General features: G+C 45.8%; 1 protein-coding gene across 1 annotated transcript in view; it reads left to right on the top strand.

The window, feature by feature from the left end:
* The window catches only part of LOC130475010 (chemokine-like protein TAFA-4), a 124,895-nt gene extending 101,279 nt beyond the window's left edge, over positions 1-23,616 (top strand). Inside the window, exons 4-7 of the mRNA XM_056846708.1 lie at positions 21,518-21,598; positions 21,697-21,782; positions 22,490-22,588; positions 23,559-23,616. Coding sequence (XP_056702686.1) covers positions 21,518-21,598; positions 21,697-21,782; positions 22,490-22,588; positions 23,559-23,616 — 324 coding nt within the window. The remainder of the gene's footprint in view (positions 1-21,517; positions 21,599-21,696; positions 21,783-22,489; positions 22,589-23,558) is intronic.
* The last annotated feature ends 1,080 nt before the right edge of the window (positions 23,617-24,696 follow it).

Here is a 24,696-nt window from a genome sequence, read left to right as displayed (position 1 = left end):
GTATTCCAAGAATACATAGATAATACATAGATAATAGGGATACAATTCAAATAGCCCTTGTTTGTCCTGGGCTGTTAAACATCTACCCAATGGCAAAAAAATTGGACCTCCAGCTCTGCTGGACACTGTTTTCAATATGGCACCCGTCCCGTATTCCAAGAAAGCGAGCGAGGCCATTGCCTGACCGGTAGGGCTTGTGGTTGGCAGGTAGTTCCTGCCTTGCAATAGCTGCCACCGCAGGGACTGGAGGATGAGTGAGCTGTGAGCTGCAGGCCTCATGCAAGGGCGGAAGTAACAAGCCCATCCTTTCCAGCACCCCTCCACAGCATCTGCGCTCTTGTCCCAGTGCCCCGGGTATCTGTCAAGAGGACAGCAAGTTGGCCATGGAGAAGAGAGAGAGTAAAAACCCCACAACGGCCAACCGGGCAATGGGAAACCTGGCCTCAGTGGAGTGGTGGTGGTTTTACTCCCCTTTCTCCATGGCCACCTTGTGTTCCTCTGGGAACGTCAGCAGTCTCACTTTCTTGCCCGAGCTGCTATGCCTCATGCTGAGGGGACAGCAAGAACACAGAGAGGGAAAGCCGTTCTCCTCACTGCAGGATGCACAAGAGCCGGACTAGATTCTGTTATCATCAGAAGTCATCTGGTAATTTAAAAGGGTAGAGTTATATGCTGAATATGAATAGTTATATCTTATATCATTGTATGAATGTGCCTGGTAGGGCGACATAAAGTAGTCATGTGGCTCCTTTGATTAATTGACGGCGACTTCCCTCAAGCTGCGGAGTGAGTACCACTGCCCTAGTTACTGCACTGCACTGGCAAGGTGTGCATTTTGTCAGGGATGCCTTGTGTGTGTGTGTGTGTGTGTGTGTGTTAAGTGCTGTCAAGTCACTTACGACTCATGGTGACCCTGTGAATCCATGTCCTCCAAAACGGCCTATCACTAACAGCCTTGCTCAGGTCTTGCAAACTGAGGGCTGAGGCTTCCTTGATTTAGTCAATCCATCTCATGTTGGGTCTTCCTCTTTTCCTGCTGTCTTCAACTTTTCCTTGCATTATTGTCTTTTCAAGTGAATCTAGCCTTCTCATAATGTGACCAAAGTACGATAGCCTCAGTTTAATAATTTTAGCTTCTAGGGACAGTTCAGGCTTGATTTGATCTCGAACCCACTGATTTGTCTTTTTGGTAGTCCACAGTATCCTTAAAACTCTCCTCTAACACTACATTTCAAAGGAATCTACTTTCTTCCTGTCCACTTTCTTCATTGTCCAACTTTCACACCCATACATAGTAATAGTAAAAGGGAATACTATGGCATGAATTAACTTGATCTTGGTTGCCAGTGACACATCCTTATATCTAAGAATCTTTTCTAGCTCCTTCATGGCCTCCCTTCCCAGACTTGGTACATAGGTCATACTTAGAGCCAGCATGATGTAGTGGTTAAGAGCAGTGGACTCTACTCTGGAGAACCAGGTTTGACTCCCCACTCCTCCCTATGAAGCCTGCTGGGTGACCCTGGGCCAGTCACAGTTCTCTCAGCTGCACCTACCTCACAAGGTGCCTGTTGTGGGGAGAGGAAAGGATTGTCATTGGAGGAGCAGGGGGAGGAGGAAGAAGAAGAGTTAGTTTTTATATGCCAGCTTTTTCTGCCACTTAAGGCAGAATCAAACCGGCTTACAATCACCTTCCCCTCCCCACAACAGACACCCTGTGAGATAGGTGAGGCTGAGAGAGAATGACTTGCCCAAAGTCACCCAGCTGGCTTTGTGTGTAGGAGTGGGGAAACAAATCCTGTTCACCAGATTAGCCTCCACCACTCATGTGGAGGAGTGGGGAATCAAACCCGGTTCTCCAGATCAGACTCCACCGCTCCAAACCACCGTTTTTAACCGCTACACCACGCTTTGTAAGCCGCTTTGAGACTCCTTACAGTAGAGAAAAGCAGGGTATGAAAACCAACTCTTCTTTTTCTTAATTTTTGTAGGTGCAGGAGAAATATTACGAGAGTGAAGGGCTTCCTCCCTGTTTTAGATGTAAAGGGATACATTAGCTTCATAAATGGAGGAGAGGAGAACCATGTAAACCCCTTTGGGTCCCCATTAGAGAGAAAGGTAAGGTATATATGAAATAAATAAAACAACTAAAACAAATTGCAACTCCAGTCACCATCAGTTTGTTAAAATTTCCCTAGGTAATTTTAAAAAAGTATCTTAAACATTAAAAAAACCCCTCAGGTTTACAGACTACTGCACTCTATTATTGTGAGTATTTTATTGATCAATGCTTGATGATGCTTCAGGGCAAGCAACTTACAGGTTCTTATAGACAGAAGGGGCAGTGGGAAACATAAATATTGGGAGGGGATTTAAGAATAAAGAGAATCTTGAAAGCACAATATTTGGGGAGACCCAGGAAACTTACTATTTACACATATCAGCCATTAGCACTCTTACAATATTTTAATGGTATGTCAAAGCTGGCTATGTATTGGTCCCATATAGGGAACATACGTAACATTATCAAGATGTCAGTGGAGGGATGGTAGCTAGTACTGCATACCAAAAACAGAGGCAAAGCAAAGAACCTGCTTGCATATTCTAGGAAACATAACCTGGAGCAGGTCTCCAATTTGCTTTGTTCATCTACCATCTGTTTTCACTGGCTGAATAAAAATATTGAGTATGTGTGTGCTGGGTTTGGATTTGTTTTTAAGAAATCTGTTCATGGTCTCTCCAGCCTCATGATTATTTTCAGCTTGTTTGATTTTTTGGGGAAACTTAAATGGAGATGAAGTGGGTGAGTTGCCAAACTATGGCTGGTGCTGTCAGTTTAACTCTATGTGTATGCATAAACTAAAGAGCATTGAGTGATAATGATCTTGATCATAGTCTTGTTGGTAGTAAGGTAACTATGGTATTAATTTTCTTTACAGTTGGAAAATTCTTAGGGTACCTTGCATTTTTATTTACATTTATCTTTGCTGCATACCACTCAGGTAAGATCCATATGTCAGGAACCGCCTAGTCCAAGGGATTCCCGGGATGTGCCTGAAACGCGTGAAATTACAAAACTCTGGGGTATGAGTCCTCACGCCTCAGTACAGTAGCTGCCAAACTGCCAGAAGCCAAGGGGCAATCTTCCAGCCTTCCTAGGATTAAAGTCAAGGAAGTCAACCCTGCAAGGTAGACTGCTTGCAGAGTGAGGTTCACAAAGCAACCTGGTAGGTGTAGGTGGTCTCCCATCTAAGTACTAACCAGGGCTGACCCTGCTTAGCTTCCCAGATCTTAGGAGATCGGGCTAGCCTGGGCCAACCAGGTCAGGCTAATTGATGTTTATCTGTACCAATTCATATGCCATTAAGAAGTACCTGCTTTGCTAAATTCTGTGGGGATTGTGTCCTCCTGGATACAGAGGTGGAATAAAATGTGCTTTTTTGAAACCTTGCTGTGCACCATTTGAAGCACAAACACACACACGCACACACACAGATCATGGAATTCATGGAAGTCAAAACTGGCTGGAAGGTATAGGTCGGTTCTCAAAGAGAAGCACTATTTCCCACAACAGTAGGTAAGTGGAACTCTGTTAAGTCTCAGTATAAGGAATAAATCTGTTAGGTCATTTATGGATGGGTACTTTCACTCATGTTCGCCCCCAGTCTGAATCGGTTGTTCCTTGGAGTTATGTATGAGTTTTCTGTCCATTAGAGATGACCTCACTGCCAGCCCTCCAATGTCCGGGTTTTCCCATTCCTCTGTTAATCCGACTTTTCCATCTTCCCCGAGTAAAGCCCTGGTGAAATCCCCATGCAAAAGGCAAAGTGCAGGGCACGCAAGCTTGGTTTCGCTCACAGTCAATTACAAAGCAGCATGTCCAGAGGCGGGGATTGAAATACTTCCTGCTTCCTCGGAGCTCTTTCTGAACAGAAGAAAATCTTTTAAAAACCAAGACTAGGATTTCTCCCCCCACCAACCTTTCAGATTGCTCCATTTTTTATGTTGTTGTTGTTAAAATGCTTTTTTATGTGGCAATTGGGTTGGGGGGATTTTCTCTCACAGTAAGCACTACAAGTAAGCCAGTTACAAAGCAGCATTTAAAGGGGTGGGACTTGATTTGAGCTTGGAGACAGTTGGTGCATAGATTCCCAACAAGAAAGTGTGGGTCCAGCCAGCAACAAACCTCAGGTAAAACTCCCATGCATAAATGACCTTAATGTTCTTTAAATGGCTCTCTTCTGTTAGTCATATGATCCAGCTAAACTTTGGATAGAAATTCTCGTAAGATAATGGTTTAAAATAATAGCCTGAACTAACCTTCAGAGACCTTTCTGTTTTATGCACCATAATATAGTTTTATTATAGGCAGGGGGGCAAATCTTCCCAACAGAAGGAATTAATATTACTGCTCAAACACTTAAGGGTCTAATCTCACTTGGATGTGTACACTTTTAACTCCCTAGAATACTAACAGCAATTATGTGTAGGTTTTACATAAAGGTGTGGATAAAAGAATATTCATGGCAGAAATTTACACACAATATAATAATGAATCTTTTCCAGCCAAAGTGCCATGTACCAGACAGAGCTTGTAGACGTCTAGTCGATGGATCACTCATAACTCTTTTTAATGCAACAGAACGCTCTCTATACTTACAGGATACTTTCCCCTTTGCTGATGTAGCTACTGGAGGGGTAAGTCTACTTAGCTTTTCCCCCAAAGCCATTCTCCAGCTACCGGTTTCATATCCTCTGCCGAGCTGTAGGAAGATAGATGCCACCAGTGCAACCCTAGGCCTTGTACATCCATTGAAGTCACTGGGCTAAGAAGGGAGCTTAGGAGCACTATTATAGGATATCCGGGCTGTGTGACCGTGGTCTTGGTATTTTCTTTCCTGACGTTTCGCCTGCAGCTGTGGCAGGCATCTTCAGAGGAGTAACGACACTGTCCTTCAGTGTTACTCCTCTGAAGATGCCTGCCACAGCTGCAGGCGAAACGTCAGGAAAGAAAATACCAAGACCACGGTCACACAGCCCGGATAACCTACAAGAACCAATGAACTCTGACCGTGAAAGCCTTCGACAATATTTTACTATTATAGGAGTTACTGGCACCTTTCCTTTCAGTATATGACCCCAAAAGGAAGGTCATTTAGGCTTCCTTAATCTTTTTTGGAAAATCCATGGCAGCCCTGAAAAGGCCCGCCATACCAAAGCAACTGGAAATGTCTGGGTCCAAACTAGGGCTATGGCTCTCACATCAGACTGTTGTATCTTTAGTAGCTATCCAACAAAGGGGTCGAGAGAACAGTATGGATAAAGAAGTCCAGTGTTAACTAGGGTTGCCAGCTCCAGGTTGGGAAATAACTGGAGATTTTTGGGGCAGAGCCTGAGGTGGGCGGGGTTTGGAGAGGGGAGGGACTTCATTGCCATAGAGTCGAATTGTCAAAGTGGCCATTTTCTCCAGGTGAAGTGATCTCTATTGGCTGGAAATCAGTTGTAATAGCAGGAGATCTCCAGGTTGACAACCCTACTGTTAACTCTCATACCTGCAAAACTGCCTCTCCTGTTACACTCTGCCACGACAGCTTTGCTCATCTAAACAAAGCCTTCTGAAGGTGCCACCCTGTAAACGGGTAATATCAGCACCCATTCACGCCCATTCTCTATGGTGGCTCCCACCTTGTGGAACAGCCTACCTGAGGAGGTCACAAAGATTCCCCACCCTTCTATCGTTTCACAGAATGTATGAAACTGAAATGTTCAGGAAGGCATTCTTATACAGGTAGGAGAATTGTAGTATAATGGAATACCTCCACAGGTCACTTTTATAAGGGAATAAAATTATAATCTATTGCAATTATTATTGACAGTGGCGACTTTTATTGCATTTTCATTAACTTTTGTACGTCATGCCTTAGGCTGGTTTTTGTTTGTTTTCCAGTTATGCAATTCTAATCCTACTGCATTGTTTATTGGGTGTGTTATTTAATTTATATATCTACAATTTATATATAATTTGTAACCTGCCTTGAGTCTCAGCAATAGAGAGGCAGGCTTTGAATGAATGAATGAATAAACTCCAGGAACTGCAAAAATAGCCCCTTTTCTCTGGTACAGCAAAATGAGGGACTGTGTCTCAGTGGCAGAGCATCTGCTTGGCGTGCAGAAGGTCCCAGGTTCAATCCCCAGCATCTCCAGTTAAAAGGGAATAGGCAGGTAGGTGATGTGAATGACCTAGGGCTGTTGAAAAAAAAATTCGGTATAATTCAGATTCGGCAAAATTCAGCCTGTTTTGATTCGGGCCATGCCGAAGTCCGAACTCCCCTGCTTCGGATCCCCGAAATTCGGGCGAGATCCGGAGTTCGGGGGGAAATTCGCCCCCCGTGCGCCTTCAGGGGGCTTCCCTGAAGGCGCGTGGGGGGCCCTTTAAATAGATCTGGCCTCACGGCCGGGAGGCACAGATCTCCCCCCCCGCCTGCCTTCAGGGGGCTTCCCTGAACTCCCAGGAAGAGGGGTAGGGGTCTTTAAACCCCTCTGCCCTGCCTGCGCAGACAGCGCAGAGGGGCTTGACAACCCATCCCCCTCTTCCCGGGAGTCCCGGGAAGAGAGGCGGGGGTCTTTAAACCCCTCTGCCCTGCCTGCGCCGACAGCGCAGAGGGGCTTGACAACCCATCCCCCTCTTCCCGGGAGTCCCGGGAAGAGAGGCGGGGGTCTTTAAACCCCTCTGCCCTGCCTGCGCCGACAGCGCAGAGGGGCTTGACAACCCATCCCCCTCTTCCCGGGAGTCCCGGGAAGAGAGGCGGGGGTCTTTAAACCCCTCTGCCCTGCCTGCGCCGACAGCGCAGAGGGGCTTGACAACCCATCCCCCTCTTCCCGGGAGTCCCGGGAAGAGAGGCGGGGGTCTTTAAACCCCTCTGCCCTGCCTGCGCCGACAGCGCAGAGGGGCTTGACAACCCATCCCCCTCTTCCCGGGAGTCCCGGGAAGAGAGGCGGGGGTCTTTAAACCCCTCTGCCCTGCTTGCGCCGACAGCGCAGAGGGGCTTGACAACCCATCCCCCTCTTCCCGGGAGTCCCGGGAAGAGAGGCGGGGGTCTTTAAACCCCTCTGCCCTGTCTGCGCCGACAGCGCAGAGGGGCTTGACAACCCATCCCCCTCTTCCCGGGAGTCCCGGGAAGAGAGGCGGGGATCTTTAAACACCTCTGCCCTGCTTGCGCCGACAGCGCAGAGGGGCTTGACAACCCATCCCCCCTCTTCCTGGGAGTCCCGGCCGCGAGGCACAGCTCTATTAAAACGGCCCCCCGCGCGGCTTCAGGGAAGCCTGTGAAGGCGCGGGGGGGGGGCAGAAGGGTTTAAAGACCCCCGCCCCTCTTTCCGGGACTCCCGGGAAGAGGGGCGGTGGGTTGTCAAGCCCCTCTGCGCTGTCTGCGCAGGCAGGGCAGAGGGGTTTAAAGACCCCCCCCCGCCCCTCTTCCCGGGACTTCCGGGAAGAGGGGCGGTGGGTTGTCAAAGGATGAGAGATACCGTTCATTCGGCCTTCAGATAGGTCTTTGTGAAGTAACTGAAGGCACGCGGGGGGTCTTTAAACAGATGTGTGTGTCCCGGCCGGGACGTGCAGATCTGTTTAATGACCCCCGCCGCCTTCAGGGAAGCTCCCTGAATGCGGGCGGGGGGGGGGAGGTTTGTGCCTCCCAGCCGGGAGGCACAAATCTATTTAAAGGGCCCCCCGCGTGCCTTCAGGGAAGCTTCCTGAAGGCGCGCGCGATGGGGGGAAAGAGATCTGCCCGAATTACCGAATTTATTCGGGAACACCCCAAACTCGCCGAATTCGGCTCCCCGTTTTCCCCCCTTTTTTGAGTTTGGTTCAATCTGAATCGAAAAACCACTGAATCGGGGGAAATTCGGCTGTTTTTCGGTTCGGGCTGAACCGAATTGACAGCCCTAGAATGACCCCTTCCTGAGAACCCTGCCAACCTGAGTAGATACTGACTTGGATGGACCAAGGGTCTGATTCAGTATAAGGCAGCTTCATGTGTTCATTTGAACCAATTATACACTCCCTGTGTAATTTATTTATTTATTAAGATGTTTATATCCCACCTTTCCTCATGGCTCACATTTTTAATCCATCCAATTAGCCATTACCAGGAACAAATTCAAGGATTTACCAAGGTGTGAAAACATTTTGTTTTCCTGTTTCATTTATTGGTTTGGGTTTGTTTGTGTTTTTAGCAGGAATGTTCTCTTACCCCCTCTCCTCACGTAAGCTTATAGAAGAACAACCAATTTGTAAGCAAAAGTGCCGGCTGTTTACTTACCCTTTAAATTAAGTGCCCCTCAAAGTAATCTACTGTAGTGGCAAAATCAATGTAAAATACATTAATCTAAGTCCCAGTGTAGTAAAAGGAGAGCTGTGTGTAACAACACTTGCATTCCAGATGACTACATCCTGATGTCAAACTTTGGCAAGTCAGTTACTTCACAAAGGCCTGTCTGAAGGCCGAATGAACGGTCTCTCTCATCCTTTGAAAGCATCCCTTCCGTGATCTGATAGCATTACCAAATCCATAAGGAATGTTTATTTTATTTATTTATTATTTAAATTTATATCCCACCCTCATTCCCAGCAAGCCGGGCTCAGGGCGGTTCACACCGCAATGTAAAAACATCAGTTTAAAATCTATATTAAAATACCTCTATTAAAACATACCTTAAAAATTCATACTGCATATTTCAAAGGACGAGATGGCATAATTCTGGAATAACTGGCATACACACGTATAAAATAGATTTCAAAGCAGTGACGTGCTCTGATCAAGTCTCTCCCCCCGCCCCCCCCCCCAGCGCATCAAACCACAAATGTTGTAAGGAAGACCATTATTTTGATAGGGTTTTTTTGCATTTGTTAACGGGGAGGAGGGCTCGGAGCGAATTGTGTCACTAGCTATTTGATAGATCTGTCGGGACTGTGAACAACTGCTGTCGGGACTGTTAACAACTTTAAAACCTGCTGTCGCTGGCTAAAAAAAAATAGTATGGATGATCATATAATCACAGGGAATCTCTCTCAAATATACTGCACCTCTTCTATGTCCATAGCCAAACCCCACACTCCCCGTTTCAGTATTTCCCTTATTTTTTATCAACTAATCTCACATTCTGTGGCCAACTATCTCCTGGAATCCTATCCCCATGACCCACCAAACAGTAGGTTCAGTTACCAAGGAATACAGTTTAAAACAAGCAAAGGAACCACCACAACAAAAAACTCTCCAGGAAGCCTTATTCGGCATGCAGGCATCAGCTCATCTGCCAACCAAAACTGAAGCTGCTAGACCGTGTTTGACACTTGGGAGCACACCGGGACAGCCTGCAGTTCTAATAAAGCCATTTTCAGGCCTGACATCTATGCCCAAAGCAGCAGGAGGCAATAATAGCGTATAGATTTTCTGTAACTGGAAGATGGGCTGTGGTAATGCAAATGCTCTTTTGCAATTTTATCAGCTTTTTATTACAATGCAATTTGTGTCGACAATGTTTACTAATTAGTTCACAGTTATATTGAGAGATAGATCAAACCCACACCGTTATCCAGTAAGAAAACACAAAATGTCAGAGGAGAAGGGATTCGTCAAGTAGCCACAGATTTAAAGCCAGCAGAGGCTGAAGAGTTATGGTAACCTGAAGGACAGAATAATTTTGTTGAAGAGCTTTGTTTATTTGGTATGTATATCTTTATCCTGCCGTTCCTCCAAGGACCTTGGTATGGCAGTCATAATTTCCTCCTTTTTATCCTCACAACAAACCTCTGAGGTAGGCTGATTGAGAGAGAGAGAGACTGCCCCAAGCTCCATGTCGGAGTGAGGATTTGAATCCAGCACTAACTACTATATCACATCATGGAAGACAGAATAATTTTGCTGAAGGCATAGGGTTGGATCCAGCCTGCTTTTTCACTCAGTCCTGGCCAGTTCCCCTCTTTCATGCAAAAAAACCCTATCAAAATAATGGTCTTCCTTACAACATTTGTGATTTGATGCGCTGGGGCGGGGGGCGGGGGGAGAGACTTGATCAGAGCACGTCACTAAGCATTTTAACTGTTCCTCACAGGGCAATAGCTCTAGCCCCCTGATCCTTTTGGAGCTCTTCACAGTGTGATTTTGTTTTAACCACCCTAAATAATTTGGTGTCATCTGCAAACTTGGCCACCTTGCTGTTCACCCCCAATTCCAGGTCATTGATAAACAGGCTGAAAACACTGGTCCCAACACAGATCCCTGAGGGAACCCCACTGCTCATATCCCTCCATTGTGAGAACTGACCATTAATTCCTACTCTCTTCCTATTTTTCAGCCAGCTCTCAATCCATAAGAGGACTTGTCCTCTTATCCCATGACTATGAAGTTTGCTTAGCAGTCTTTGGTGGGGGACTTTGTCAAAAGCCTTTTGGAAATCCAAACACAAAATGTCTGCAGGCTCACTCCTGTCTACATGCTTCTTGAACCTTTCAAAACGTTCTAAAAGATTAGTGAGAAATGGCCTACCTTTACAGAAGCCATGTTGGGTTTTGCCCAGCAGACCTTGCCCTTCTATATGCTTGACAATTCTATCTTTAATAATGCTTTCTATCAATTTACTTGGAACAAATATTGAGCTAACTGGCCTGTAATTTCCTGGGTCCCTCCGGAACCCTTTTTTATAAATGGATGTTACATTGGCCATTCTCCAGTCCTCTGGTACAGAGGCTGATCTAAGAGATATGTTACATATCATTTTTAGAAGTTCAGCAATTTCCCATTGGAGTTCTTGAAGAACTCTTGAAGGACTATAGGACGAATACCATCTGGTCCCTGTGACTTGTTAGTTTTCAGTTTGTCTAGACGTTCTAGGACTTCATGCCTTGTTACCATTATTTCCTTGTTACCACTATCTGCCCCAGTTCCTCATTCTCCCCTCCCCTAAACATCTGTTCAGGAGAAGGTATCTGCCCTATATCTTCAACAGTGAAGGCAGATGAGAAGAATTATTTTAGTTTCTCAGCAATCGCTTTATCCTCTCTTATTGTTCCTTTACTCTCATTGTCATCCAATGTCCCAACCGCTTCCCTAGCTGGTTTCCTGCTCCTAATGTACTGAAATAATTTCTTATTGTTGGCCTTGATGTGTTAAGCTATATGTCCCTCAAAAAAAAAAATTTTTTTTTTGCATCTCTAATTGTTTGCTTGCATTTCCTTTGTGCAAGTTTGTGTTTGTGCAAGCTTTTGTTTGTCCAACATTTAACAGAGTTAAATAGGTATGCTTAAAAAACAACAACCAAGTAAACAAGGAATTCATTTTATGGCACGGAGGAAGGAAATAAATGCCAATTCATACTTGCTCGCCTCAAAGAAAGGGCAGGCCTACTGGACTCATTGTGTGTCTGGGATTGTGTTTAGTTGCTGTTTGTAAGAACTGGCATCTTCAGATAAACAGAGTGTTTATGGCTGCCACGTTTTGCATAAAGGAGGTGACTAAAATATATATCATAGAAGCCAGGTGGACAAAGGCATTTTTCTAACATAGCAGCACTGAAAGGCAGCTTCCTGAGAGCCCGAAAAAACAACAACCCTGAATTCTCCTGATGTGATTGCATAGAGGACAGCACTTCTACACATTGTTCATCTATGAAGTGTTGTTGGGCGGGTGCGGGGGGGGGGGAGGCTGAGAACTGATCTCATTTCCTGACCTCATGAAGCGGCCTTATACTGAATCAGGCCATTGGTCTATCAAGTTCAATACTGTCTCCTCTGACTGGCAGTGGCTCTCCACGATCTCTTTCACATCACCATACCCGATTCTTCAAACTGGGAATGCTACAGAGGCACAAACCCGCCCCATATTAGAACAAGGTTTGTTTGCTACCAAGAAAATGTCTGAAATGCAAACTTCAAAATATGTGTATCTTCCAACCCGAAAGTGGATGCATGTCATTCATTTTGTTTTGTGTGTTTGTGTGTTTATATGCTTTGTTGCATTGCTTAAACATTTTAAATACACTCATATTTTAAATGCTGTTTCAGTGTCTTGATGTTTTAATGTTGAATTTTGTTTTAATAGTTTGATGATCGCTGCTTTGGCGACCCTATTTGGGTGGAAAGGCAGCATAGAATTGTTTTAAGTAACAAAATCATAAATCGCTTGGCTCAATCTCCCAGCATACTAAAACTTGCCCCTGCCCCCCCAGGGCAGAGTGGTTGTTCCCCTCCAGCAGCCATTTTGTGATGGTGTTCATGACCTGTTTTCAACAAAGTTGGGGATCCCAGCATTAAACGATGGACAAGGATAGACGGTATATAAGAATAAAAATGAACATGTCCAATAACAGTACTGTATGCTATGCACATACCAGGAACAAATACATAAAACAATCAAAACATAAATACTGGTTAAGAGTGGTGGTTTGGAGCGGTAATGTCCAACCTGGAGAACCGGGTTTGATTCCCCACTCCTCTATATGAGCGGCGGAGGCTAATCTGGTGCACTTGATTTGTTTCCCCAGTCCTGCACACGAAGCCAGCTGGGTGACCTTGGGCAAGACACTCTCCGCCTCACCTACCTCACAGGGGGTCTGTTGTGGGGAGGGGAAGGGAAGGGGATTGCCCTTAAGTGGCAGAGAAAGTCAGCCTATAAAAACCAACCCTTCTTCTTCATTTGAAAACTAAATCAGCACATAACATCTACTACTGTACATAGTGGGAAATAGATCATTTTCATGCTAAATATCACTTTTTAATCTTGGCCTTTGTCCAAGAATTCAAGGGGGCCTACATGATTTTCTCCACAACAACTCTGTGAGGTAGGTCATGTTGACAGAAAGTGATTCTCCCAAGATCACTTACTGAGCATGTCTAAGTGAGGAATTGAACCTGCTTCTCTCAGCTCCTAGTCTGACTCTTTGTCTCCATCTCTGGAAAAATGCATAAGGCTGTTTATTGTATGAAAATTAGAACTAGTGTAAAAAGGATATCCCCTCCCTCTTAATGCTAATAGCTCATCTGACCAAAGGAGCCACGTGGAGCAGAGTGGTAAAGCTGCTGTAGTGTAGTCCAAGCTCTGCTCACGACCTGAGTTCGATCCCGACGGAAGTCGGTTTCAGGTAGCTGGCTCAAGGTTGACTCAGCCTTACATCCTTTCAAGGTCGGTAAAATGAGTACCCAGCTTGCTGGGGGTAAAGGGAAGAGGACTGGGGAAGGCACTGGCAAACCACCCAGGTAAACAAAGTCTGCCTAGTAAACGTCGGGATGTGACGTCACCCCATGGGTCAGGAATGACCCGGTGCTTGCACAGGGGACCTTTACCCTTTACATCTGACCAACAGCAAATGCTTATCTGATCTCTTGACACAGCATCCACAGATGACAGATATATTTGTCAAAATGCAACACTGTAAGCTTCATCATGCAAAACTTCCTGCAAATGCTTTCCAGCGCAGACTGGAAGTGAACATATTCATTTATGGAGTTACATTGCACACGGGAAGTTTTACCAAAAGACTAAACACGCATTCCTGGGGGGGGGGAGTCCTCTTAGGAGGAGGCGTGACCTCGCCGCCAGCGTAAGTGCATCTAATCATGCAACAAGACGCACTCACGCTGGCGGTGAGGGCAGTTCCGCCGGCGCCCGAGCACTGTGGAGCTGCAGCTCGCCCCTCTACCGGTGCGGTCTCTCCGTGGCGCAGGCCACGACAGAGAATTGCTGCACTGGCATGGGGGGGCATTCCTGGGGTGGGGGGAGGAGCCCCCGGTTGGTGGCGTCCTATTCCCATTTGCCCCATTACGCCGGCGCCAGGAACAGTGTTGCTGTGCCTGCTTTTTAGCAGGCACAGCCTCACTGTTTTCAATGGTGTGTGTGTGTGTATATATATATATATATGTATATAGTGTGTATATATATATATATGCACGTACATGAATTACAAAGGAAGCGGTGTTTATTTAGCTGATGCAGCCCACTGCATCGTGTTATCAATGTTCATGGGTTGTTTGCATGATATTAGAACTGATAACAAAGCTGTGATGGTGATTTTCACACTGCGGTTCTCATACTCCTCAGAAGATGCTCCTGAACCTAATACATTGTAACTGATGTATTAGAACAGTTTCAGAAGGTTAATTTAAAAAAAAAAACAGGGGCGAGCATTTTTAACCCATATTGGGTAGGGCCAGCCTAGGGTAGCAAACTAATTGGAAGGCAAATGAAGGCAAGATTAAAGACAAAGTATGCTAGAGGCAAATATGCAATTTTGAACTTGGCCTCAGAACAGATAAGTAAATCCACACATTGGGGCCAGAAAGCTGTGTTCAGAAAGGGGAGATGTTTTGACAAATTCCCAGGTTCGTGAAAATCCCCAAAGTCAAAAAAAAAAAAAAAAAAAAAAGAAAGAAAGAAAGAAAAGAGGAGGGGAGTTACCTCCCCCACTCCATAACAAAGAAACAATATGTTGAATCCAGACTAAATTACCCATCAGCAGAATGGAATTTTTGTGCCTTCCTCTACCCACTGCAGCTCACTGATTTCAACAAAATATTGTTCCTGGGAAATAAAGACCATGAGCAATATGGAGGAAGGGGTCTGCAGCAGGAAGAAAGAATCAGGGGAAAGTGCCCATTTAGTTTAGATTAACCCCAATGCCAGTGCCTGTGTACACATCACAGCCCCCCATGTCAACTATACATGACCCCACAGTGCATATTATTTTATCCATACTCTGGGACCAAATTCAGAATTAGGTATGTGATACCAATCACTAAATTCTTATTCAAAATGTAGTAATGCAGTTCTTAAACCAGGCTTCTGGGGCTTTCTGCCACGGGACTGAATCTTGTGTAATTTGGTCAGGCCTGGCAGAAAAGTCAGATAATCAAAAAGCTGAGGGAAGCATTAACCCACCCACCCCCTAATTTCAGCAATATCTTTGCTTGTATAGAAATCACAATTTCTTTTTAAAAAATTTAAATTACCTATAAACAAGAGCATATTCCTTATTGCTTCAATGTTGTAACCATTTATTGCTATACCGGAGGTCAGACTAACACATTGACAACATCTTCCTTGTATGCGTTGAAAAACTAAAAAAAGCCAACGATCAGAACAGCAAAAGGGAAATAAAATTAGAATCACAGTTTGAGACGCCTGCTGCCTGCCTGAAAAGCCTTGGAAAACGTTCTGCTTTCACCGAAGAGTGTGGTGAAGATTTTTGTTGTTGAGGCACACTTTGTCTAAGAGGTATACTGAACACACACACACACACACAAAGTAATAGGGTTTGTGCTGACTGCAACCTTCTGGCTTTTGTCATTCATTCCCCCGCCTTTTCCTTATGTCTCTTCAAAGTCATAAACTGGGCATGAACGGCTTCCCAGCCTTCCCCCATCATTGTTAAATGCAGCAAACTGCACTTAGATCAAGGAAATGGAGGGTCCAGGGAACGAGAAGGCTTTCGACATAAACTCTGCTGTACTGCTGAGCAATTGACAAAAATATGCCAGAACCTGCGCTTGCCAATCAATGTGGCTCGTCGGTTGAATTTACAAGACATGGGTGCATTATAAAAAGCCATTTGTGACAAGGGCAGATGTTGAATCACATCATCTATCCGCTAACAATATTTTCGCATCTGATTGCATTCCTAATGCTCATCTGGCTCATCTGTTTGAAATGATGGGGACATAATTGGTTTGTCCTGAAAAGTGTCCAGAAAACTGGATTGTGTCTGAAGTTGGGACCAGCCCATGGGGGGCGAGGGGCGGGGAGATGACACAGACACATCATGCTGGGAGGAATCAGGCACAACATTATTGATTACAATTTCCTTAGGTTTTGGCACAGCTGGGGATAATGGGTGTGGTTCACAGCCCGACTGCTGCCAGCACCTTCCCCAACCCATAGGGTTTCCAAACTCCAGGTACTAGCTGGAGATCTCCTGCTATTACAACTGATCTCCAACAGATAGAGATCAGTTCACCTGGAGAATATGGCCGCTCTGGCAATTGGACTCTATGGCACTGAAGTCCCTCCTCAAACCCCACCCTCCTCAGGCTCCGCCCCAAAAATCTCCAGATCTTTCCTAACCTGGAGCTGGCAACCCTCCCTACCACGCATTAGCTCACCATGCAAGGTGGGAGAGGTCCCCAAGTGGGCAATCCATCTCCCACTGAAGTCAGTGGCAAAGCTCACTTTGATCTTAATGGGTTCGCATTGCACCCAAAGGTGCTGTGAGTATTTTTAATTTGATAAGGATTTTCTCCCCATCTCCTTGATATTTTGTGGATATATTTTTTTACACAGAGATGGGGGTTGAGGGTTTCCCGATAACGCAGGTAAGCAACCCTTTGTACTGCGGATACATGAACACTGTTTGCTTACCTGCAGCTCTGTCTTCTTTAAGTCTGTTTGAGACATTAAATATACCTTTTAGCCAGACTCCCCGAAGTACAGCCATTTATAATTCCAAATTTATATGTTAAAAAGTTGCCTCTGCTGTCATTCAAAGCAAACATGCCTCGAACAGTATAAGACATTTCACTTCTCTATACAAACATTATGTACATAAAAGTAAACTAATCTGCATCATGGGCTATCGCTATCATTAGGGTTGCCAACCTCCAGGTCCTAGCTGGAGAGCTCCTGCTATTACAACCAATCTCCAGCTGACAGAGATCAGTCCACTTGGAGAATATGGCCGCTCTGGCAATTGCACTCTATGACACTTAAGTCCCTCCCCAAACCTCAAAATCACACAAGGTTGGAAAAGACCACAGGGGCCATCCAGTCGAACCCCCTGCCATGCGGGATCCCACAATACAAAATCACACTAGGAATCACAAAATCACACAAGGTCACCCTCCTCAGGCTCCAACACAAAAATCTTTAGGGATTTCCTAACCCTGAGCTGGCAACCCTACCTACCACGCATTAGCTCACCATGCAAGGAGGGAGAGCAGGCACCACCCCCTGCCTCTGCACAATTGACTTCCACATCGAGGAAGTGGCGGGCATGCACCCCTTCCCTGTGATCAGCAATACTGCTTTCAGGACACTGCAGATCATGGGGAGGGGGTGCAGAAGAAGAGTTGGTTTTTATACCTCACTTTTCTCTACCTTTAAGGAGTCTCAAAGCGGCTTACAATCGCCTTCCCTTCCCCACAACAGGTAGGTGGTGCTGAGAGAGTTGGAAGAGAACTGTGACTAACCCAAGGTCATGTGTAGGGGCGGGGAAATAAACCCGGTTCGCCGGACTAGAGTCCGCCGCTCCTAACTGCATCCTGCAGATGACAGGGGTCGGCCTACTTGTGCCCGCTCTCCCTTCCCACATAGTGAATCAGCATGCAGGGGGTCATCTATGAAAGCAGAGCTGAGTTTCCGCCCAGCAGAATTCTATAGTCTTGCTGCCCGAGGAATAAGTTCACACTGAGGCTTGTTACTTAGAAAAGAAGTAGAAGCTCTTTCTTGTGAGAGAATTCCATACTAGATAGGAAAGGCACAGTAAAGTTTCCTAGCTAGCTGTCTAAGCTAGGAGGAGTAGACAAAGGAAAGGTCATGGAGTACCCTATCCAGCCCTTTGCTAATTCTCTACTGCCCTCCCCTGAGACTCCGATGTCTACGCTAGCGTGAAGCAACACGGTACAGTCCGATCCTTCCAACAGTATGTATCAGGCTACTGAATAAAGGGAAATGGAACTGTTCTTCCTTGCCTCACAACATTTGAAAATATCGGCGCCTGCCTTTGATTTGTGAGCAGGCGCAGGTATGGACCAATCATACAGAGGGCAAGAGGTATAGCCTGATTCCTGGGTGCCCAAGACTGGAGGACCAATAGGTTTCCCCACTGACAAAAACCACCTCTGTCATTCCGAAAAGGCACAAACGCCTTACTCGGCTTTTAAAACTCTGTCTTGAGTCTAGAACTGAACGTAACCTCGTAGGAATTATAGTTGTGGCTTTAATGCCGACATTAGGATCCGACTCATCTTCTTAATGGCCCCACTAAAAGGACCCAATGACACGGTAGCCATTTCCCTCCCCTCCATTTCCTGCGCTGCATCAGGACCATTAGATGCAGCGCAGGAAATGGAGGGAAGGGAAGGAGCAGTGATAGAACGCCAGAAAAATCCCGCCCCGTTATACCCCTTTGCATGGCAAGTGGACAGACCACAAGTTAATATAAAGGAAGTGAAGAGGGTTTCCTAGCTAGGCAGTGTAGCAGGGCTGGTCAACTCTACCTTCTTTCCTGGGCATAGGATATGGTTCTTCAGTCTTTTAAGGAAAAGCAATCTAGGGAAGAAGCAGAAGAGTTGGTTTTTATATGCCGACTTTCTCTACCACTTAAGGGAGAATCAAATTGGCTTACAAGCACCTTTCCTTCCCCTCCCAACAACTGACACCCTGTGAGGTAGGTGAGGCTGAGGGAGCTCTATGAGCTGTGAGTAGCCCAAGGTCACCCAGCTGGCTTCATGGGGCGGAGCGGGGAAACAAATTCAGTTCACCAAATTAGCCGCCGCCGCTCATGTGGAGGAGTGGGGAATCAAACCCGGTTCCCCAGATCAGAGTCCACTGCTCCAAGCTGTAGTTTGGAGCAAAGGGGAGGCTTTCTTAATTCTCCATACAAACAATTTATTTTCATATAAACTCACTCAGCCACACACTGTTTTACCACCCTAAAATCTCCTGAACAATATGGCGCACAGCAGTGGAGGAGGAGAGTCACTTTGAGGGGGGCCCAAAGGCTGTCAGGGTCAGAGCTAAATGCACACACAAAGTGCTCAGAAATGTAGCCGCCTAAGGCAGCGTGATGTAGTGGTTAAGAGTGACTGACTCTAATCTGGAGAACCGGGTTCGATTCCCCACTCCTCCACCTGTAGCCTGCTGGGTGACCTTGGGCCAGTCACAGTTCTCTCAGACCTCTCTCAGCCCAGGCAATGGCCAAACACCTCTGAACGTCGCTTGCCTTGAAAACCCTACAGGGTATCCATTAGTCAGCTGTGACTTGACGGCCCTTTCCACACCACCAAGGCTGCTTTTGCCCTGACCTGGATAGTTCCAGGCTAGCCTGATATCAACCGATCTCAGAAGCTAAGCAGGGTCAGCCCTGGGAGACTACCAAGGAAGTCTAGGGTCGCTTCGCAGAGGAAGGCAATAGCAAACCACCTCTGAAGTCTCTTGCCTTGAAAACCCTACAGGGTCACCATAAGTCAGCTGTGACTTAATGGCACACACTGTCATGAGTCAGCCTGCTGAGGCTTCCTCAGAGGAAGAGGACCTGGAAGCAGCAGACAGTGAAAGGGAAGAACCACAGCAGGCAGAGCAGGCCCAAAGAAGCAGCAGACAGTGAAAGGGAAGAACCACAGCAGGCAGAGCAGGCACAAAGAGATGAAAGTTCCCCATGCCTACAACCGTCCAGCGCAGAGGACTCACCTGCATCTGACAGCAGCCCTCCACAGCCTCTGGAGCAGTGACACTGGAAGAGTAGATCAGTCCTACTAGAGTGTAGGAGAAATGCTAGGTTTCAAGCACAACTGAGAGCATTGCCAGCCTGACAGCAGTGAGGATAATGAGCCTCCTCTGGCAAGGAGTGTTGAGTCAGCAGAACCAGCAATAGCTGGTTCCACCTAGGCTTATTTAATCAGTGGCTTGCATCCAGGTGAGTGTGGGAGTAACTTGGGCTAAACTGTGACTTCACCATGGAACTCTGACTCTGGCCTGAACCCTGACTTTTCTCTTGGACTGTGTTTGTACTACCTGCAACTGAACTCTACAGATACACCGGCTTTGACTTTGGACTGCCCTTGACCCTGCTTCCCTGCCTCTGGCCCTGGGACTTGACACACACACACATGCAAGGCTGCTTTTCATTCAAGAAAGAGCCCTTGCTGCTGTTTCTTGCATATCTGTGTGCCACGTAGTTTCAAAATTGGCTGTAAATCTGGAGTGTTTATTTCTAGGCTTTCCAACATTTGACACAAATAGAGAAAATGAGACCCTTTAACCCTCACTTTGGATTGCAGCTCAGGTAAGGTGACAGTGGCGGGGGTGGGGGGGAGTTCCCGGAGCTGCTGCTTCATGTTGGTTTGTGGTCAGATGAGCCCTGGAGATCTCTAGGTCAGCGTATGTTTGCCTTTCCATTCCCCCCTCCTCAATTTGGCAAGATCAAGACTTCAGTGTCCACGCAGCTGGTTCCACAAATCCAAACTAAATTGTTAAGGATCAGGAACCGTCTTTATGTATACTAGTGACTTGAGAACTTAATCACTCTTATGAGATCATATCATAGGTCGTTTTCCAAGGGACAATTTCTACTGGAAACAATTAGCCACTGCTGCAATATAATGTGTTAACAGAATTGCTTCAACCAGGCAGGCCACCCAGTTAACACTTTTGAGAATAGCTTGCTGTTCTGTTCATCGTTTCTTTTCCCAATGCATTGTGGCACCTCTAGGATTGCCAGGTCCCTCTTTGCCACTGGCGGGAGTTTTTTGGGTGGAGCCTGAGGACGGCGGGGTTTGGGGAGGGGAGGGACTTCAATGCCTTAGAGTCCAATCACCAAAGCTGCCATTTTTTCCAGATGAACTGATCTCTATCGGACAGAGATCAGTTGTAATAGCAGGAAATCTCTGGCTAGTACCTGGAGGTTGGCAACCCTAGGCACTTCTGAGCAGCAGATTGGGAATGGTAAGACAAGCAAGGACCACCTGGTTCAGAAATGTGGAGCTGTTGCAAGACAATCGCACCATTATGGAGTATCCCTTCAGTTTTTGAAATGCATACCGCTTAAATCTGCCACGGGTCGGGTTGCCAGCTCCAGCTTGGGAAATACCTGGATGTTTTGGGGGTGGAGCCTGAGGAGGATGGGGTTTGGAGAGGGGAGGGACTTTAATGCTATAGAGTCCAATTGCCAAAGCAGCCATTTTCTCCAGGTGAACTGAACTCTGTAGCCTGGAGATCAGTTGTAATAGCAGGAGATCTCCAGCCACCACCTGGAGATTAGCAAACCTAGCCAGGGGTGGGGGTGTCTGGGAGAGAGTAAATGTCTCCCTGAGAGACAGGGAGACTCAATACAGTGTATACTCATGTCTAGAATCAATAAATAACAATCTTTGTAACTGTCAATGCAGGTTGCATGTGAAACAGTTCATGATTGGGGCTCCAAATACAAATGAAAGTAAAACCAAGCCTGATCATCCTGGCACTTAGCTAGGGGTGGATAACTCTGTATAGCCTCTATAAAGAACAAAGTGGGCCTGCACATAGCACTCCTAATAAAGATGTGTTAACTGCTTCAGAAGCCTGTTTGACAAGGAGAGCTATCATCCCCTTGAAAAGCACGAATCTCATTTAATTAAATACGAAGCAATTATGCAGAGCATTATAGCTATAATTTGATATTCCTGCAGTATTTTTGGTTTTATAATTAGCTTGTTGGCATGAAAATCATTAGCGGATAACATCGAAGAATCATTAGAAATGTTTGTGTTTGTCAGGGCCGAGTAACCCGCGCTGTGGTCGACGCGGTTTTCCATTACGGCAAACGGCTTGCCGAGTTCCATCAACTGCGCAAAGAGGTAACTTCCCAGGATAATTGCAAACAGCCCATTGCATTGTTGTGATTCTAATTCCAGAGTTTTTATTTAAGAGTAATACACGTTGGGATTGGGAACAGCATCATACGGGCCTCGAAGTGCTAAAACGGGAACGGGGTGGAATCGACAATCCTTTCCGGAAACATGCAGCATGTGTGCTCAACAGGTGAGGGATTGTACCCAAATTAAAACCATCATCATTTATTATTACAGCCAAAGGCCAGCATAAAATGTAAAATATACATAAAATATACATCCTATATTAAAATTATACAACTTCCACTTACAGCATCTCATCTGTACCAGTTAGTCTGGAGGTTTACCCATATGGACTTTGTTCTTCATAAGCGTCTTCTGTTTCCAGCAAACATAGGAGCAAAATTTTGCTACAGAGTATGAGATATAGCTCACCCTACCTTCCAATAGATAGTCTACCAAGGAGGTCTCAGAGGTGTGAGAGTGTACAAATCGAGATAGGAGGGGGGGGACCAAATTAAAACCGACACACTTTGACGTTCCCACCACATTTTGTTGCTTTTAATTAAAGAAATGGAAGGGGAATGCAAACACCAATACAAACTGAACCCCCGCCCCCCGCCCATCCCCTGCACGGTTAAATGATTTGTGTTATATTTGCAGTCATCAGCCCTGAAGTTTACAAGATCAGGGAGAAGGTCTGACCCCGGTGCTCTTGCCGTGAGAATGTTTAAATTAAATGGTAGGTTCTGTGAACAGGAGCTGTCGCGGCTTAATTAAAAGCTCTGGCTGCTCTTTACTGCCTCGCCTTCTAATTCCAGCGCAACGTGGGGACGCACGGTGCTTTGCCTTTGCAGCTGGTAATTAGACTTGGTAATGTGGCTGTCCTGTTTACAGTGTAAATTCAGATAATGATGAATGGAGTCGGCTTCTGGAGCGATCTGATGGTACTTCAGGCAAGCGGAGTGGATGGGCTTCCCAAAGAGCTGATGAATGGTAACCGAATAATTACCTGCTAATGACTCCGTGATTGCTGGGGAATGCCATGGCTTGAACTCTCGCTAGCATTCAGTTTGCAAAGCAGGGAGGACGGCAGGTGGAACAAAGATGTGTGAAACCTCTGGATGGGGAGGACAGTCAAAATGCCATGTTAAATATTTCAAAGCCATGGTTAGGGTTGCCAGGGCCTTCTTCGCTACCAGCAGGAGGTTTTGGGGGCAGAGCCTGAGGAGGATGGGATTTAGGGAGGGGAGGGACTTCAAGCCATAGAGTCCAATGGCCAAAGCGGCCATTTTCTCCAGGTGAAGATCTCTATTGGCTGGAGATCAGTTGTAATAGCGGGAGATCTCCAGCTAGTACCTGGAGGTTGGCAACCCTAGCCACAGTCAGCAATTTGGTGACCCGATAGCAAGCTCCCCTTTGAGAGGGAGAGGGCCCATGGCTCAGTGGGTAGCGCACTTGCTTTGCATGCTGAAGGTTCCAAGTTCAGTCCCTGCTATCACCACTTAAAAGGGCCAGGTGGTAGTTGATGTGAAAGACCTCTGGGTCGAGTAAACAATACTGACTTTAATAAATTGTCTGATCCAGGATAAGGCAGCTCCAGGTATTCATGATGTGATGGACAGTCCCTCCCTTCTCCTACTCATCCAGCAAAATGTACTGCCAGCCACTTCCACTACTCTCGCCACATCCTTTTCTTACAGTTGATTGATTGCCTGAAGAGACAAATGGCACTCTATCGGAGAACAGATATGTCAGTGGGACCTATTGTTGTGAAACTGGCCCAAATCTTTATGTGTATGTATGGAGGCACCATTTGGGGGGTTAACTTTGGATTTTCCATTCCAGTTTTGTTGTTACTGGAGACTGAGGAACAATATTGAAGGACAACAAGAGAAGAGCTGTGACCTTTGGGAGAAAAACTACCGTAACCTGGCTATTGAAAACTCTTGTAATCTCTTTGTAGGCCTAGTGCTCAGGGAGTTGGTAAATGTGGACAACTTCAGACTGCAGATAAGGAGTAATCCAAAAGGAAGCAAACAAACAAAACTTCCAACCCTTCCATGTAGAAAACAAGATGGCAGGAAGAAACATTCTAGACTCAGCTTCTCCACAGCAAGCTAGTTTTCTATGTGCAAGTCCAGATTTATGTTTCCCAACATAGTGGGAACTAGGGCCCATAGGGTTGCCAGGTACCTCTTCGCCACCGGCAGGAGGTTTTTGGGGCAGAGCCTGAGGTGGGTGGGGTTTGAGAAGGGGAGGGATTAAAATAAAATAAATAAAAATAAAAGTAGTATAGATCACAGTCCTAAATCATTTATCCAAGTACCTTTGTGAACCATTTTGTACAGTGCAACCCTATTACCTGCATAGAAAAGCCCCCTTGAATAATTCAGTTTTGCATAGTCTGTGGAAAGTACAGAGTGAGAGCCTTCCTGATAGGGTTGCCAAGTTCCAGGTGGTCCCGAATACGCGCACACGTAACATCAGCCCCAGTAGTAGAACTCTTTCTTCAGTTCCGGCATAGCGAGAACGATCTGCGCTATTTTGTCATTTGGCAACTGAATACAAAAAGATTTGATAGACAAGATAAAGAAAAAACTATTAAGACAGAAGGAGGCTTATTTTATCCATCTTTTGAATTCCATGTCCCCTTTTGGATTAAATTTGGAAAATGATCTTACGTGTTTTATTTAATGGGGGGCATGTTCCTTTAAGAATGAATCGTGCGGAGCTTCTCCCTGCAACAGATGTATATGGTTAACTGTCTTTTCACACACACCGGTTAGCTATTTAGCAACTGGTAAATTTCAATGTCGGTATTGCTACACTTTGTATTCTTACCCTTTGTGGGACGTGCACTGGCACTTTACCCTTCGTGGGAAATTTGATGTAACCTACAACTTGAAAACGGAATATGTAGATATATATGAAGGATGCTTAATGTGAGTATTTTTAAGATATCGCTTGTTGATTAATGTTGTAAATATTATTACCTACACAGTATGTTTGTGATTGTATATGTTACATTATTTATAATATAGGAAGGACTGAGGAAGAATTGCTTAATTGCCAAGAATTTGAAACGTATCCTCCATAATTTG

This window comes from Euleptes europaea, chromosome 1 (assembly GCF_029931775.1).
Source record: "Euleptes europaea isolate rEulEur1 chromosome 1, rEulEur1.hap1, whole genome shotgun sequence".
In the NCBI taxonomy this organism is placed as follows: Eukaryota; Metazoa; Chordata; class Lepidosauria; order Squamata; family Sphaerodactylidae; genus Euleptes; species Euleptes europaea.
Note: the sequence above shows the minus strand (reverse complement) of the source record. Positions and strands in the feature narration are given on the sequence as shown.